General features: G+C 45.1%; 1 protein-coding gene across 3 annotated transcripts in view; it reads left to right on the top strand.

Annotated features, from left to right (window-relative positions):
* The window catches only part of LOC134351437 (protein arginine N-methyltransferase 1-like), a 135,755-nt gene that overhangs the window by 112,807 nt on the left and 5,353 nt on the right, over positions 1–17,595 (top strand). For 2 of the 3 annotated variants that reach the window (XM_063057557.1, XM_063057556.1), the window contains exon 9: positions 4,854–4,975. The exons of the other annotated variant lie outside the window; for it this stretch is intronic. In XM_063057557.1, coding sequence (XP_062913627.1) covers positions 4,854–4,975 — 122 coding nt within the window. The remainder of the gene's footprint in view (positions 1–4,853; positions 4,976–17,595) is intronic. 3 annotated transcript variants of the gene reach the window in all.

The following is a 17,595-nucleotide window of genomic DNA, read 5'->3' as shown; positions in this document are numbered from 1 at the left end:
CAGGACACCTTCAAAAGGCGATGCCGCAAGAAGACAGCATCCATTATTAATAGTCATAGTCATAGTCATACTTTATTAATCTCGGGGGAAATTGGTATTCGTTACAGTTGCTCCATAAATAATAAATAGTAATAGAACCATAAATAGTTAAATAGTAATATGTAAATTATGCCAGGAAATAAGTCCAGGACCAGCCTATTGGCTCAGGGTGTCTGACCCTCCAAGGGAGGAGTTGTAAAGTTTGATGGCCACAGGCAGGAATGACTTCCTATGACGCTCTGTGTTGCATCTCCGAGGAATGAGTCTCTGGCTGAATGTACTCCTGTGCCCACCCAGTACATTATGTAGTGGATGGGAGACATTGTCCAAGATGGCATGCAACTTAGACAGCATCCTCTTTTCAGACACCACCGTGAGAGAGTCCAGTTCCATTCCCACAACATCACTGGCCTTACGAATGAGTTTGTTGATTCTGTTGGTGTCTGCTACCCTCAGCCTGCTGCCCCAGCACACAACAGCAAACATGATAGCAGTGGCCACCACAGACTCGTAGAACATCCTCAGCATCATCCGGCAGATGTTAAAGGACCTCAGTCTCCTCAGGAAATAGAGACGGCTCTGACCCTTCTTGTAGACAGCCTCAGTGTTCTTTGACCAGTCCAGTTTATTGTCAATTCGTATCCCCAGGTATTTGTAATCCTCCACCATGTCCACACTGACCCCCTGGATGGAAACAGGGGAGCCGTGTTAAGAACCCCTATCAACCAAGACATGCCCTCTCATTGTATATACTGTATATACTTACTGTAATTTATAGGTTTTTATTACAATGTACTGCTGCCACAACAAATTTCACTATATACGCTAGTGATATTAAACCTGATTCTCATTCCCTATCTAACCCTTTGTTTCATTTTCTTGCGGGCATTTGCAATAAATGCAAAGAAAAGCCATGGAATCAATGAAAATCCACTCACGACAGACGGACAAACAACCAACATGCAAAAGACAACAAATTGTGCAAATCCAAAAAAAGAGAAATAAGCAATAAATATCGAGAACACGAATTGTAGAGTTCTTAAAAGTGAATCCATACAGTACGGTGCAAAAGTTTTAGGCACATGTATATAGCTAGGGTGCTGAAGAGTTTTGCACATTACTGTAGCAATTTTATGTATTACACTGTACTGCTGCCACAAAAAATAAAAGAAAAATCACGACATGTAGGTGATAATAAACTTGATTCTGATATGGGTCTCCATTGTGGACTGAGAGTGGAAAGGGGGCAGGGAGCAGAAAATCATGGTTGGGAAAAGGGGAAGGTGTGAGAAACACCAGAGAGATATGTTGTATTGATCAATAAACCAATTGTTTGGAATCAAATGGCCTTGCCTGGTGTCTCAGGGCTGGGTGTGTCTGTACCCATGCCAACCCCACCCCGGCACTTATTCTCTGCCACCGGTCCCACATTCCACGGTACTCCATACTTGCGGTTCCCAACGTCCTTTGCTCCTGCCAGATTTGCAAGCTTTTGCACAGTACTGTAGGTTGTGGAATGACTTTAGTGTTGGGGGAGTGAAGTTACCCCCCCCCCCCCCGGTTCAAATGCCTGAGGGGTAAAAACTGTTCCTGAACCTGGTGGTGTGGATCCTGAGGCTCCTGTACCTCCTTCCTGATGGCAGCAGCAGGAAGACAGCACGGATTGGATGGTAGGAGGCTGTCCTATATTAAGAGTTAATGGCCTTGGGGGTGTGTTGTAGAACAGAGAGACAGGGTGGAGAAGATGGCATGCGGCACACTTGCCTTTATTCATCAAGGCACTGAGTACAAGAGTCGGGATGCTATGCTACAACTGCATAAGGCATTATTGAGGCAACGCTTGACTGTGTGAAGTTCTGGTAGCCCTGTTACAGGAAGAATGTGGAGGCTTTGGAAATGGTGCAGATGAGGGTCATCAGGAAGTTGCCTGGATTGAGCAATAAAGCACTGAGGAGATGTTGGACAAATTTGGACTGTTTTCTGATGGAATTGTGGCCAAGTTTGCAGATGATACCAAGATAGGTGGAGGGACAGATAGGGTCATAGAGGCAGGGAGGTTGTAAAAAGGCTTGGACAGTTTGGGAGACTGGTCAAAGAAATGGCAAATGCAATACATCATAAGAAGAATAAAGTTCGAGACTACTTTCTAAGGAGGAAGAGGATTCAGAAATTGAGTTGCAAATGGACTTTGTAGTCCCAGTTCTAAATTCCTTTATAGTTATCTTGCTGGCTAAGGAAGACAAATATAATGTTAGATTCACTTCAAGAAGACTAGAATATAAAAGGAAGGATATATTGCCAAGATCTTATAGGGAATTAGTCAGATCACATTTAGAATATTGTGTGCAATTTTGGGCCCAATATACGTGCTGGACCTGGAGTGAGTCCAGAAGAGGTTCACAAGAATGATCCTAGGAATTAAATTCTTAATGTATGAGAAGAATTTGATGCCTTTGGACCTGTACTGCATGGAGTTTAGAAAGATATGCAGGAATATCATTGAAATCTATTCGATATTGAAAGGTCTGAATAGAGTGAATGTGTAGATATCTCCATCATTTAGAGATTCTGGGATTTGAGGGCACAGCTTCAGAAAATAAAGAGATGTTCCTTTAACACTGAAATAAGGAAGAATTTCTTCAGCCAGAGGCTAGTGAATCAATGGGATTTATTGCCACGGAAGACTGTAGAGGGCAAATCATTGGGTGCACTTACAGCAGAGATTGATAGGTTCTTGACTGGTAAGGGGGTTAAGGATTAAGCCAAAGTCAGCATGGTTTCCTCAAGGGAAAATCTTGCCTGACAATTCTGTTGGAATCCTTTGAGGAAATAACAAGCAGGATAGACAAAGGAGAAACAGTTGATATTGTGTACTTGGATTTTCAGAAGCCACATATGAGGCTGCTTAACAAGCTACAAGTCCATGGTATTACAGGAAAAATTCTAGAATGGATAAAGCAGTGGCTGATTAGCAGGAGGCAAAGAGTGGGAATAAAGGGAGCCTTCTCTGGTTGGGTGCTGGTGACAAGTAGTGTTCCACAGAGGTCTGTGTGGACCGATTCTTTTAACGTCATCTATCAATAATTTGGATGATGGAATTGATGGCTTTGTTGCAAAGTTTGAAGATGATATGAAGATAGGTGGAGTGGCAGGTAGTTTTGAGGAAGTAGAGAGGCTACAGAAGGACTTAGACCGTTTAAGAGAATGGGCAAAGAAGTGGCAGATGGAATACAGTGTTGGGAAGAGTATGGTCATGCACTTTGGTAGAAGAAATGAAAGGGTTGGCTATTTTGTAAATGAAGAGAAAATACAGAAAACTTAGTCACAAAAGGGACTTGGACGACCTTGTGCAGGATTCCCTAAAGGTTAATTTGCAGGTCGAGTCTGTGGCGAGGAAGGCAAATGCAATGTTAGCATTCATTTCAAGAGGACTAAAATATAAAAGCAATGATGTAGTGTTGAGACTTCATAAAGCACTGGTGAGGCCTCACTTGGAGTATTGTGAGCAGTTTGGGCCCCTTATCTTACTGCACATCGTTCAAAGGAGGTTAACAAGAATGATTCCAGGATTGAATGACTTGTCATATGAAGAGCGCTTGATAACTCTGGGCTATCAAAATTCAGAAGAATACGGGGTGACCTCATTGAAACCTATCAAATGATGAAACATCTTGCTAGAGTGGATGTGGAGAGGATGTTTCCTATGGAAGGGGAGTCTAAGACCAGAGGACACAGCCTCAGAGTAGAGAGACATACTTTTAGAATAGAGATGAGGAAGAATTTCTTTAGCTAGAGGGTGGTGTATCTGTGGAATTTTTTGCCAAAGGCAGCTGTGGAGGCCAAGTCTTTATGTATATTTAAGGCAGAGGTTGATAGATTCTTGATTGGTTGGGGCATGAAGGGATAGGGGGAGAAGGCCTGAGATTGGGGCTGAGAGGAAAATTGGATCAGCCATGATGAAATGGCAGAACAGACTCAAATGGCTAAATAGCCTAATTCTGCTCCTTTCTTACGGTCTTATTACAGGGAGAAGATGGGAGAATAGGGTTTTAAAAAAACTCAGTCATGATTGAATGGCAGAGCAAATCTGATGGTTGAATGACTCATTCTGCTCCTGTGTCTTATAGTATTAGAGTCTAAGAGCACTGATGGCCTGGTCAGTTATAAGATCGAAAGAGAAAGTGAGTTACTGAAAGTTGTAGAATTCAATAGCATATTCAGTGTGCCATTTCATAAAATTGTACCATACTTTCCAAAAGACATAGGAGCAGAATTAGGAAACTCGGCTCCACCATTCCATCATGGCTGATTTATTATCCCTCTCAACCCATTGTCCTGTCTTCTCCCTGTAACCTTTGGCACCCTGGCTAACCAAGAACCTATTAACCTCCGCTTTCGATATACCTTGTCACTTGGCCTCCACAGCCTTGCAGGTTAAGGAAGGCAAATGCAATGTTAGATTCATTCCAAGAGGACAAGAATGTAAAAGCAAGGATGTACTGCTGAGGCCTTACAGGCCAGTTGTCTGTGCCAGTTCCAAGATTCACCTAAAGAAGTTCCTTCTCATCTCTGTTCTAAATGGATGTCCCTCTATTCTGAGGCTGTGCCTTCTGGTCCTAGACTCACTGACTATAGAAAACATCTTCTCCACATCTCATTTCCCATGGGCTGGCATTGACTCCCTTAGTGCATAGGCTTAGAATGGGCTGAATTTGTTGGTGTGTCATGGGAGGGGTATGTCTATAAGTTATATATAGCATTTAGGAGAATGTATTTTCAGGTTGTAATGTTCTTGCCGACTTGTTTGTTTGAAGCTCCAGACGCTCCGTACACACACTGGAAACAGACAGTATTTTACTTAGAAGACTACTTGACAGTGAAACTGGGAGAAGAGATTTGTGGCACTATCACAATGAATCCCAATGCTAAAAACAACGTAAGTCAAACCTAACTGCCGATTTGTTATGGAGTGTTATCCCATTCAATATAGTTCCTGCTCTGGGACACATTCTAGCTTCTGAGTTAGAAAACGTATGCCTTCAAGTTGTACTGCAGGGATCTGAGCTCCAAATATAGGCTGGCAGCCCAGAACACACAAAAGACTTCCAGTCCTGGTGAAGGGTCTCAGCCTGAAATATTGAATTCATTTCCATAGTTGCTGCCTGACCTGCTGAGTTTCTCCACCGTTATGTGTGTGTTGCTCTGGGTTTCCAGCATCTACAGAATCTCATATGTTTAGAGACTTTGTCACTTCAGACTGTGGTCTTTTGATGGAAATAGCCAGTCTGCTGCAGCTGTATAAAGCTTTGATTTGGCCCCATTTTGAGTATTGTGTGTAACTCTGGTCACCACATTACAAGAAAAATGTGGAGTCTTTGTTGAGGATGCAGAAGCATTTCACCGGATGCTGCTCAGATTGAATGATATTAGTGCTAAGGAAAGGTTGGGCAAATTTGGATTGTATTCTCTGGAGGCTGAGCAGTGATCAGATGGAAATATGTAATGTTATGAAAAGCATCTTTTTTCCCAGAGTGGAATGCATTTAATAGAAATGTGTGAGGCAAGTACTTACACCCAGCAGCTGGTAGGTGTGTGAAACACACTGCCAGGAAGGCACATATAGTAGCAATGTTAGAGACATTTAGACAGACAAGGCTGTAGCTAAGAAGAATATGGCACCCATGACTAAGAACTCTCACCATCTGGGACTACCATAGGGGAAGAGGTACAGGAGACTGCAGACCCACATGCAAACATTTAGAAACAGTTTCTTCTCCTCTGCCATCAGATTTATGAACATGCCATGAACCCTGATCATATGAACATATGAGACCTATTGTCTCAGCTTGCTCCTGCCCCACCGAACTCATTTCTGCATACCCCGACATGGTCTTATCCCCCCTTGTTCAATCCCTTCCTACCTATATTCGTGACACTTCTCATGCTCTTAAACGTTTCGATGATTTTAAGTTCCCTGGCCCCCACCGCTTTATTTTCACCATGGATGTCCAGTCCCTATATACTTCCATCCCCCATCAGGAAGGTCTCAAAGTTCTCCGCTTCTTTTTGGATTCCAGACCTAATCAGTTCCCCTCTACCACCACTCTGCTCCATCTAGCGGAATTAGTCCTTACTCTTAATAATTTCTCCTTTGGCTCCTCCCACTTCCTCCAAACTAAAGGTGTAGCTATGGGCACCCGTATGGGTCCTAGCTATGCCTGTCTTTTTGTTGGCTTTGTGGAACGATATATGTTCCAAACCTACTCTGGTATCGTCCCGCACTTTTCCTTCGCTACATTGACGACTACATTGGCGCTGCTTCCTGCACACATGGTGAGCTCGTTGACTTCATTAACTTTGCCTCCAACTTTCACCCTGCGCTCAAGTTTACCTAGTCCATTTCTGACACCTCCCTCCCCTTTCTAGATCTTTCTGTCTCTATCTCTGGAGATAGCTTATCTACTGATGTCAACTATCAGCCTACTGACTCTCACAACTATCTGGACTATTCCTCTTCTCACCCTGTCTCTTGCAAAAATGCCATCCCCTTCTCGTAATTCCTCCGTCTCCACCGCATCTGCTCTCAGGATGAGGCTTTTCATTCCGGGACGAGGGAGATGTCCTCCTTTTTTAAAGAAAGGGGCTTCCCTTCCTCCACCATCAGCTTTGCTCTCAAACGCATCTCCCCCATTTCACGCACATCTGCTCTCACTCCATCCTCCCGCCACCCCACTAGGAATAGGGTTCCCCTAGTCCTCACCTACCACCCCACCAGCTTCCGGGTCCAACATATTATTCTCTGTAACTTCCGCCACCTCCAACGAGATCCCACGACTAAGCACATCTTTCCCTCTCCCCCCACCCTGCTTTCCGCAGGGATCACTCCCTACGCAACTCCCTTGTCCATTCATCCCCCCCACCCCTCCCCACTGATCTCCCTCCTGGCACTTATCCTTGTAAGCGGAACAAGTGCTACACATGCCCTTACACTTCCTCCCTTACCACCACTCAGGGCCCCAGACAGTCGTTCCAGGTGAGGTGACACTTCACCTGTGAGTCGGCTGGGGTGATATACTGCGTCCGGTGCTCCCAATGTGGCCTTCTTTATATTGGCGAGACCCGATGTAGACTGGGGGATCGTTTCGCTGAACACTTACGCTCTGTCCGCCAGAGAAAACAGGATCTCCCAATGGCCACACATTTTAATTCCGCATCCCATTCCCATTCTGATATGTCTATCCATGGCCTCCTCTACTGTCAAAATGAAGCCACACTCAGGTTGGAGGAACAACACCTTATATTCCGTCTGGGTAGCCTCCAACCTGATGGCATGAACATTGACTTCTCTAACTTCCGCTAATGCCCCACCTCCCCCTCGTACCCCATCCGTTATTTATTTATATACACACATTCTTTCTCTCTCTCTCCTTTTTCTCCCTCTGTCCATCTGGCTATACCCCTTGCCCATCCTCTGGGGTTTTCCCCCCCTCCCCCCTTTCCTTCTCCCTGGGCCTCCTGTCCCATGATCCTTTCATATCCCTTTTGCCTATCACCTGTCCAGCTCTTGGCTCCAACCCTCCCCCTCCTGTCTTCTCCTATCATTTTGGATCTCCCCCTCCCCCTCCCACTTTCAAATCTCTTACTAACTCTTCCTTCAGTTAGTCCTGACGAAGGGTCTCGGCCCGAAACGTTGACTGTACCTCTTCCTAGAGATGCTGCCTGGCCTGCTGCGTTCACAAGCAACTTTGATGTGTGTTGCTATCATCTCTCATTATTCCTCTTTTTGCACCATTTATTTATTCTGTAATTTATAGTATTTTATATCATTGCACTGTACTGCTGCCACAGACCATCACATTTCACATCATTTAAATCTGTAATAATAAATATGATTCTGATTCAAATCTTCATCAGAGCTCAAGCAATCTCTTCCCTCCTTCTGTAGCACAATCTGCTGAAGGCAACTCATGTTTGGCTGAACCTGTGAGGTAACAGGAAAGGTGGATATAGGGATCTGGTAGATAGCATCAATATGTATCCCCACAAGATCTTTGAAAGCCAAGAAAACTTTACAGGGCTCCAGTGAAGGGGCCAGTCAGGTGGGACTGGTGAATCATTATTGTAGGGAACAGGGTTCAGTGAGAGCTACCCCCCCCCCCAACACTCGCTGGAGTTTAGAAATATAGAGCATAGAAAACCTACAGTACAATACGGCCCTTCGGCCCTCAAAGCTGTGCCGAACATGTCCCTACCTTAGAACGACCTAGGCTTACCCATAGCCCTCTGTTTTTCTAAGCTCCATGAATCCATCCAGAAGTCTCTTAAAAGACCCTATTGTTTCTGCCTCCACGACCACCGCCGGCAGCCCATTCCACGCACTCACCACTCTCTTCATAAGAAACTTGACATCTCCTCTGTACCTATTTCCACGACCTTAAAAATATGCCCTCACGTCCTAGCCATTTCAGCCCTGGGAAAAAGCCTCTAACTATCCACATGATCAATGTCTCTCATCATCTTGTACAGCTCTATCAGGTCACCTCTCATCCTCCGTCCCTCCAAGGAGAAAAGTCTGAGTTCACTCAAACAATTCTCATAAGGCATGCTCCCCAATCCAGGCAACATCCTTGTAAATCTCCTCTGCACCCTCTCTATGACTTCCACGTCCTTCCTGCAGTGAGGCGACCAGAATTGAGAACAGTACTCCAAGTGGGGTCTGACCAGGGTCCTATGTAGCTGCAACATTACCTCTCAGCTATTAAACTCAATCCCATGATTGATGAAGGTCAATGCACCGTATGCCTTCTTAACAACAGAGTCAACCTGCGCAGCAGCTTTGAGTGTCCTATGGACTCGGACCTCAAAATCCCTCTGATGCTCTACACTGCCAAGAGTCTTACCATTAATGCTATATTCTGCCATCATATTTGACCTACCAAAATGAACCACCTCACACTTATGTGGGTTGAACTCCATCTGCCACTTCTCAGCCCAGTTTTGCATCCTATCAATGTCCTGCTGTAACCTCTGACAGCCCTCCACACTATCCACAACACCCCCAACCTTTGTGTCATCAGCAAACTTACTAACCCATCCCTCCACTTCCTCATCCAGGTCATTTATAAAAATCACAAACAGTAGGGGTCCCAGAACAGATCCCTGAGGCACACCACTGGTCACTGACCTCCATATAGAATATGACCTGTCTACAACCACTCTTTGCCTTCTGTGGGCAAGCCAGTTCTGGATCCACAAAGCAATGTCCCCTTGGATCCCATGCCTCCTTACTTTCTCAATAAGCCTTGCATGGGGTACCTTATCAAATGCCTTGCTGAAATCCATATACTCTACACCTACAGCGCTACCTCCATCAATGTGTTTAGTCACATCCTCAAAAAATTCGATCAGGCTCGTAAGGCACGACCTGCCTTTGACAAAGCCATGCTGACTATTCCTAATCGTATTATGCCCCTCCAAAATGTTGATCTTGCCTCTCAGGATCTTCTCCATCAACTTACCAACCACTGAAGTAAAATTCACTGGTCTATAATTTCCTGGGCTATCTCTACTCCCTTTCTTGAATAAGGGAACAACATCCACAACCCTCCAATCCTTCGGAACCTCTACCGTCCTCGATGATGCAAAGATCATCGCCAGAGGCTAAGCAATCTCCTCCCTCGCTTCCCACAGTAGCCTGGGATACATCCCGTCCAGTCCCGGTGACTTATCCAACTTGATGCTTTCCAAAAGCTCCAGCACATCCTCTTCCTTAATATCTACATGCTCAAGCTTTTCAGTCCACTGCAAGTCATCCCTACAATCACCAAGATCCTTTTCCGTACTGAATACTAAAGCAAAGTATTCATTAAGTACCTCTGCCAACTCCTCTGGTTCCACACACACTTTTCCACTGTCACACTCGATTGGTCCTATTCTCTCCCGTCTTCCCCGCTTGCTCTTCACATACTTGTAGAATGCCTTGGAGTTTTCCCTAATCCTGTTCGCCAAGGCCTTCTCATGGCCCCTTCTGGCTCTCCTAATTTCATTCTTAAGCTTCTTCTTGCTAGCCTTATAATCTTCTAGATCTCTATCATTACCTAGCTTTTTGAACATTTTGTAAGCTCTTCTTTTCCTCCTGACTAGATTTACAACAGCCTTTGTACACCACGGTTCCTGTACCCTACCATCCTTTCCCTGTCTCATTGGAATGTATCTATTGAACATTTCTCCCCTGGACATTTGCCACATTTCTTCGGTACGTTTCCCTGAGAACATTTGTTTCTAATTTATGCTTCCAAATTCCTGCCTGATAGCCTTATATTCCCCCTCACTCCAATTAAACGTTTCCCTAACTTGTCTGTTCCTATTCCTCTCCAATGGTATGGTAAAGGAGATACAGTTGTGATCACTATCTCCAAAATGCTCTCCCACTGAGAGATCTGACACCTGACCAGGTTCATTTCCCAATACGAGATCAAGTACAGCCTGTCTTGTAGGCTTATCTACATATTGTATCAAGAAACCTTCCTGAACACACCTAACAAACTCCACCCCATCTAAACCCCTCACTCTAGGGAGATGCCAATCAATATTTGGGAAATTAAAATCTCCCACCACAACAACCCTGTTATTACTACTCCTTTGCAGAATCTGTCTCCCTATCTGCTCCTTGATGTCCCTGTTACTATTGGGTGGTCTATGAAAAACACCCAGTAGAGTTATTGACCCCTTCCTATTCCTAACTTCCATCCACAGAGACTCTGTAAACAGCTCATCCATGACTTCTTCCTTTTCTGTAGCTGTGACACTATCTCTGATCAACAGTGCCATGCCCCTAACTCTTTTGCCTCCCTCCCTGTCCTTTCTGAAACATCTAAAGCATGGCACTTGAAGTAGCCATTCCTGCCCGTGCACCATCTAAGTCTCTGTAATGGTCACAACATCATAGCGCCAAGTGCTGATCCACGCTCTTAGCTCATCTGCTTTATTCTTAATACTCCTCTCATTAAAATAGACACATCTCAAACCATCGGTCTGAGTGCGTCCCTTCTCTGTCACCTGTCTGTCCTGCCTTTTGCACTGTCTCCAAGCTTTCTCTATTTGTGAGTCAACCTCCCTTTCCTCCGTCACTTGAGTTTGGTTCCCAACCCCCAGCAATTCTAGATCAAACTCTCCCCAACAGTCTTTGCAATCCTCCCCACCAGGATATTGGTCCCCGTGGGATTCAAGTGCAACCCATCCTTTTTGTACAGGTCACACCTGTCCCAGAAGAGGTCAATAGACAATAGGTGCAGGAGTAGGCCATTCGGCCCTTCAAGCCAGCACCGCTATTCACTGTGGTCATGGCTGATCATCCACTATCAGTAACCAGTTCCTGCCTTATCCCCATAACCTTTGATTCCGCTATCTTTAAGAGCAATATCCATCTCTTTCTTGAAAGCATCTAGAGACTTGGCCTCCACAGCCTTCTAGGGCAGAGCATTCCATATATCCACCACTCTCTGGGTGAAAAAGTTTTTCCTCAACTCCGGTTCTAAATGGCCTACCCCTTATTATTAAACTGTGGCCTCTGGTTCTGGACTCACCCATCAGCGGGAACATGCTTCCTGCCTCCAGCGTGTCCAATCCTTTAATAATATATGTTTCAATGATCCCCTCTCAGCCTTCTGAATTCCAGAGTATACAAGCCCAGTCACTCCAATTTTTCGACATATGACAGTCCCACCATCCCGGAAATTAACCTACACTGCACTCCCTCAGTAGCAAGAATGTCCTTCCTCAAATTTGGAGACCAAAACTGCACACAGTACTCCAGGTGTGGTTTCACCAGGGCCCTGTACAGCTGCAGAAGGACCTCTTTGCTCTTATACTCAGTTCCCCTTGTTATGAAGGCCAGCATGCCATAGAACCATAGAACCATAGAAACTACAGCACAGAAACAGGCCCTTTGGCCCTTCTTGGCTGTGCCGAACCATTTTCTGCCTAGTCCCACTGACCTGCACACGGACCATATCCCTCCATACACCTCCCATCCATGTATCTGTCCAATTTATTCTTAAATGTTAAAAAAGAACCCGAATTTACCACCTCGTCTGGCAGCTCATTCCATACTCCCACCACTCTCTGTGCGAAGAAGCCCCCCCTAATGTTCCCTTTAAACGTTTCCTCCCTCACCCTTAACCCATGTCCTCTGTTTTTTTTCTCCCCTTGCCTCAGTGGAAAAAGCCTGCTTGCATTCACTCTATCTATACCCATCATAATTTTATATACCTCTATCAAATCTCCCCTCATTCTTCTACGCTCCAGGGAATAAAGTCCTAACCTATTCAACCTTTTTCTGTAACTGAGTTTCTCAAGTCCCCGCAACATCCTTGTAAACCTTCTCTGCACTCTTTCAACCTTATTTATATCCTTCCTGTAATTTGGTGACCAAAACTGAACACAATACTCCAGATTCGGCCTCACCAATGCCTTATACAACCTCATCATAACATTCCAGCTCTTGTACACAATACTTTGATTAATAAAGGCCAATGTACCAAAAGCTCGCTTTACGACCCTATCTACCTGTGGTGCCACTTTTAGGGAATTTTGTATCTGTATTCCCAGATCCCTCTGTTCCACTGCACTCCTCAGTGCCTTACCATTAACCCTGTATGTTCTACCTTGGTTTGTCCTTCCAACGTGCAATACCTCACACTTGTCAGTATTAAACTCCATCTGCCATTTTTCAGCCCATTTTTCCAGCTGGTCCAAGTCCCTCTGCAGGCTCTGAAAACCTTCCTCACTGTCTACTACACCTCCAATCTTTGTATCATCAGCAAATTTGCTGATCCAATTTACCACATTATCATCCAGATCATTGATATAGATGACAAATAACAATGGACCCAGCACTGATCCCTGTGGCACACCACTAGTCACAGGCCTCCACTCAGAGAAGCAATTCTCTACCACCACTCTCTGGCTTCTTCCATCGAGCCAATGTCTAATCCAATTTACCACCTCTCCATGTATACCTAGCGACTGAGTTTTCCTAACTAACCTCCCATGCGGGACCTTGTCAAAGGTCTTACTGAAGTCCATGTAGACAATATCCACTGCCTTCCCTTCATCCACTTTCCTGGTAACCTCCTCGAAAAACTCCAACAGATTGGTCAAACATGACCTACCACGCACAAAGCCACGTTGACTCTCCCTAATAAGCCCCTGTCTATCCAAATGCTTGTAGATTCTGTCTCTTAGTACTCCCTCCAATAATTTACCTACTACTGACATTAAACTCACCGGCCTATAATTTCCCGGATTACTTTTTGATCCTTATTTAAACAACGGAACAACATGAGCCACTCTCCAATCCTCCGGCACTTCACCCGTAGACAGCGACATTTTAAATATTTCTGCCAGGGCCCCCGCAATTTCAACACTAGTCTCCTTCAAGGTCCCGGCGATTTATCCACTTTAATTTTCCTCAAGACAGCAAGCACCTCCTCCTTTTCAACCTGTACAGTTCCATGGTCTCACTACTTGATTCCCTCAATTCCATAGATTTCATGCCAGCTTCCTTAGTAAATACAGACGCAAAAAACCTATTTAAGATCTCCCCCATTTCCTTTGGTTCCGCACAAAGCCGACCACTCTGATCTTCAAGAGGACCAATTTTATCCCTTACAATCCTTTTGCTCTTAATATACTTGTAAAATCTGTTTGGATTATCCTTCACTTTGACTGCCAAGGCAACCTCATGTCTTCTTTTTGCCCTCCTGATCTCTTTCTTAAGTATTTTCTTGCACTTCTTATACTCCTCAAGCACCTGATTTACCCCCTGTTTCCTATACATTTCATACAACTCCCTCTTCTTCTTTATCAGAGTTGCAATATCCCTTGAGAACCAAGGTTCCTTATTCCTATTCAATTTGCCTTTAATCCTGACAGGAACATACAAACTCTGCACTCTCAAAATTTCCCCTTTGAAGGCTTCCCACCTATCAATCACATCCTTGCCAGAGAACAACCTGTCCCAATCCACGCTTTTTAGATCCTTTCTCATTTCTTCAAATTTGGCCTTCTTCCAGTTCAGAACCTCAACCCTAGGACCAGATCTATCCTTGTCCATGATCAAATTGAAACTAATGGTGTTATGATCACTGGAACCAAAGTGCTCCCCTACACAGACTTCTATCACTTGCCCTAATTCGTTTCCTAACAGGAGATCCAATATTGCATCCCCTCTAGTTGGTCCCTCTATATACTGATTTAGAAAACTTTCCTGAACACATTTTACAAACTCTAAACCATCTAGACCCCTAACAGTATGGGAGTCCCAATCAATGTATGGAAAATTAAAATCCCCTACCACCACAACTTTATGTTTCCTGCAGTTGCCTGCTATCTCTCTGCAGATTTGCTTTTCCAAGTCTCGTTGACTATTGGGTGATCTGTAATACAATCCCACTAATGTGGCCATACCTTCCCTGTTTCTCAGTTCCACCCATAAGGACTCAGTAGACAAGCCCTCTAATCTGTCCTGCCTGAGCACTGCTGTAATATTTTCCCTAACAAGCAATGCTACTCCCCTACCTTTCATTCCTCTGCCTCGATCATATCTGAAACATCGGAACCCTGGAATATTAAGCTGCCAGTCCTGCCCCTCCTGTAGCCAAGTTTCACTAATTGCTACAACATCATAATTCCACGTGTCAATCCACTCCCTCAACTCATCCGCCTTCCCCGCAATACTCCTAGCATTGAAATATATACACCTCAGAAGATCTTTACCACCACTCACAACCTTTTTTTGAATAATTACTTTGGTTCTGTCTTCACTAAGGAGGACATAAATAATCTTCCAGAAATAGTAGGGGACAGAGGGTCCAGTGAGATGGAGGAACTGAGCGAAATACATGTTAGTAGGGAAGTGGTGTTAGGTAAATTGAAGGGATTGAAGGCAGATAAATCCCCAGGGCCAGATGGTCTGCATCCTAGGGTGCTTAAGGAAGTAGCCCAAGAAATAGTGGATGCATTAGTGATAATTTTTCAAAACTCGTTAGATTCTGGACTAGTTCCTGAGGATTGGAGGGTGGCTAATGTAACCCCACTTTTTAAAAAAGGATGGAGAGAGAAACCGGGGAATTATAGACCGGTTAGCCTAACGTCGGTGGTGGGGAAACTGCTGGAGTCAGCTATCAAAGATGTGATAACAGCACATTTGGAAAGCCGTGAAATCATCGGACAAAGTCAGCATGGATTTGTGAAAGGAAAATCATGTCTGACGAATCTCGTAGAATTTTTTGAGGATGTAACTAGTAGAGTGGATAGGGGAGAACCAGTGGATGTGGTATATTTGGATTTTCAAAAGGCTTTTGACAAGGTCCCACACAGGAAATTAGTGTGCAAACTTAAAGCACACGGTATTGCGGGTAAGGTATTGATGTGGATGGAGAGTTGGTTAGCAGACAGGAAGCAAAGAGTGGGAATAAACGGGATCTTTTCAGAATGGCAGGCGGTGACTAGTGGGGTACCGCAAGGCTCAGTGCTGGGACTCCAGTTGTTTACAGTATATATTAATGACTTGGATGAGCGAATTAAATGCAGCATCTCCAAGTTTGCGGATGACATGAAGCTGGGTGGCAGTGTTAGCTGTGAGGAGGATGCTAAGAGGATGCAGAGTGACTTGGATAGGTTGGGTGAGTGGGCAAATTCATGGCAGATGCAATTTAATGTGGATAAATGTGAAGTTATCCACTTTGGTGGCAAAAATAGGAAAACAGATTATTATCTGAATGGTGGCCGATTAGGAAAAGGGGAGGTGCAACGAGACCTGGGTGTCATTATACACCAGTCATTGAAAGTGGGCATGCAGGTATAGCAGGCGGTGAAAAAGGCGAATGGTATGCTGGCATTTATAGCGAGAGGATTCGAGTACAGGAGCAGGGAGGTACTACTGCAGTTGTACAAGGCCTTGGTGAGACCACACCTGGGGTATTGTGTGCAGTTTTGGTCTCCTAATCTGAGGAAAGACATCCTTGCCATAGAGGGAGTACAAAGAAGGTTCACCAGATTGATTCCTGGGATGGCAGGACTTTCATATGAAGAAAGACTGGATGAACTGGGCTTGTACTCGTTGGAATTTAGAAGATTGAGGGGGGATCTGATTGAAACGTATATAATCCTAAAGGGATTGGACAGGCTAGATGCAGGAAGATTGTTCCCGATGTTGGGGAAGTCCAGAACAAGGGGCCACAGTTTGAGGATAAAGGGGAAGCCTTTTAGGACAGAGATTAGGTAAAACTTCTTCATACAGAGAGTGGTGAATCTGTGGAACTCTCTGCCACAGGAAACAGTTGAGGCCACTTCATTGGCTATATTTAAGAGGGAGTTAGATATGGCCCTTGTGGCTACGGGAATCAGGGGGTATGGAGGGAAGGCTGGGGCGGAGTTCTGAGTTGGATGATCAGCCATGATCATAATAAATGGTGGTGCAGGCTTGAAGGGCCGAATGGCCTACTCCTGCACCTATTTTCTATGTTTCTATGTTTCTATCAGTGGATTTGCTCAAACTTTCAATATCATTTATTTTCACCCCAGCCACACTGTCAGCTCTGGCACTCTGGTTCCCATCCCCCTGCAAATCTAGTTTAAAGCCTCCCCAATAGCACTAACAAACCTCCCTGAAAGGATATTGGTCCCCCTGTGGTTCAAGTGTAACCCGTCTCTCTTGTACAGGTCCCACCTGCCCCAGAAGAGGTCCCAATAATCCTGAAATCTGAAACCCTGCCCCCTACACCAGTTCCTCAGCCACTTGTTCCTCCTCCAGAGCATCCTATTCCTACCCTCACTGGCACCTAGCACAGGTAGCAATCCTGAGATTACCACCCTTGAGGTCCTGCTTTTCAACTTCCTACCAAGCTCTCTATACTCACTGTCTAGGACCGCTTCACTCTTCCTTGCTATGTCATTGGTACCGATGTGCACCACAACATCTGGCTGGTCACCCTCCCACTTCAGAATGTCATGCAATCGATCAGAGACATCCTTGACCCTGGCACCTGGGAGGCAACAAACCATCCTGGATTCTCTGTCACGACCACAGAACCTTCTATCTGCACCTCTAACTATCGAGTCCCCTATCACTACCGCTCTCCTCTTTTTTCCCCCCTCCCTTCTGCACTGCAGAGCTAGACTCAGTGCCAGAGATCCGGCTACTGTAGCTAGTCCCAGGTAGGTCATCCCCCCCAACAGTATCCAATGCGGTATACTTGTTGTTGAGGGGAATGGCCACAGGGGAACCCTGCTCTGCCTGCCCTTTCCTCTTCTCTCACCTGACAGTGACCCAATTTCCTGTCCTCTGCTCCTTTGGTGTAACTACCTCCCTGTAGCTATGATCTATAATCTCCTCATTCTCCCGAATGATCCGCAGGTCATCCAGCTCCTGCTCCAGTTCCCTAACGCGGTTTGTCAGGAGCTGCAGCTGGATGCACTTCTTGCAGGTTTCATTGTCAGGGAAACCGGAGGGCTCCTTGACTTCCCACATCCTGCAAGAGGAGCATTCCAACA

The sequence above is a fragment of the Mobula hypostoma genome, chromosome 9 (genome assembly GCF_963921235.1).
Source record: "Mobula hypostoma chromosome 9, sMobHyp1.1, whole genome shotgun sequence".
Classification (NCBI taxonomy): Eukaryota; Metazoa; Chordata; class Chondrichthyes; order Myliobatiformes; family Myliobatidae; genus Mobula; species Mobula hypostoma.
The sequence above is the reverse complement of the archived record's forward strand: the minus strand, read 5'-3'. Positions and strand labels throughout refer to the sequence as shown.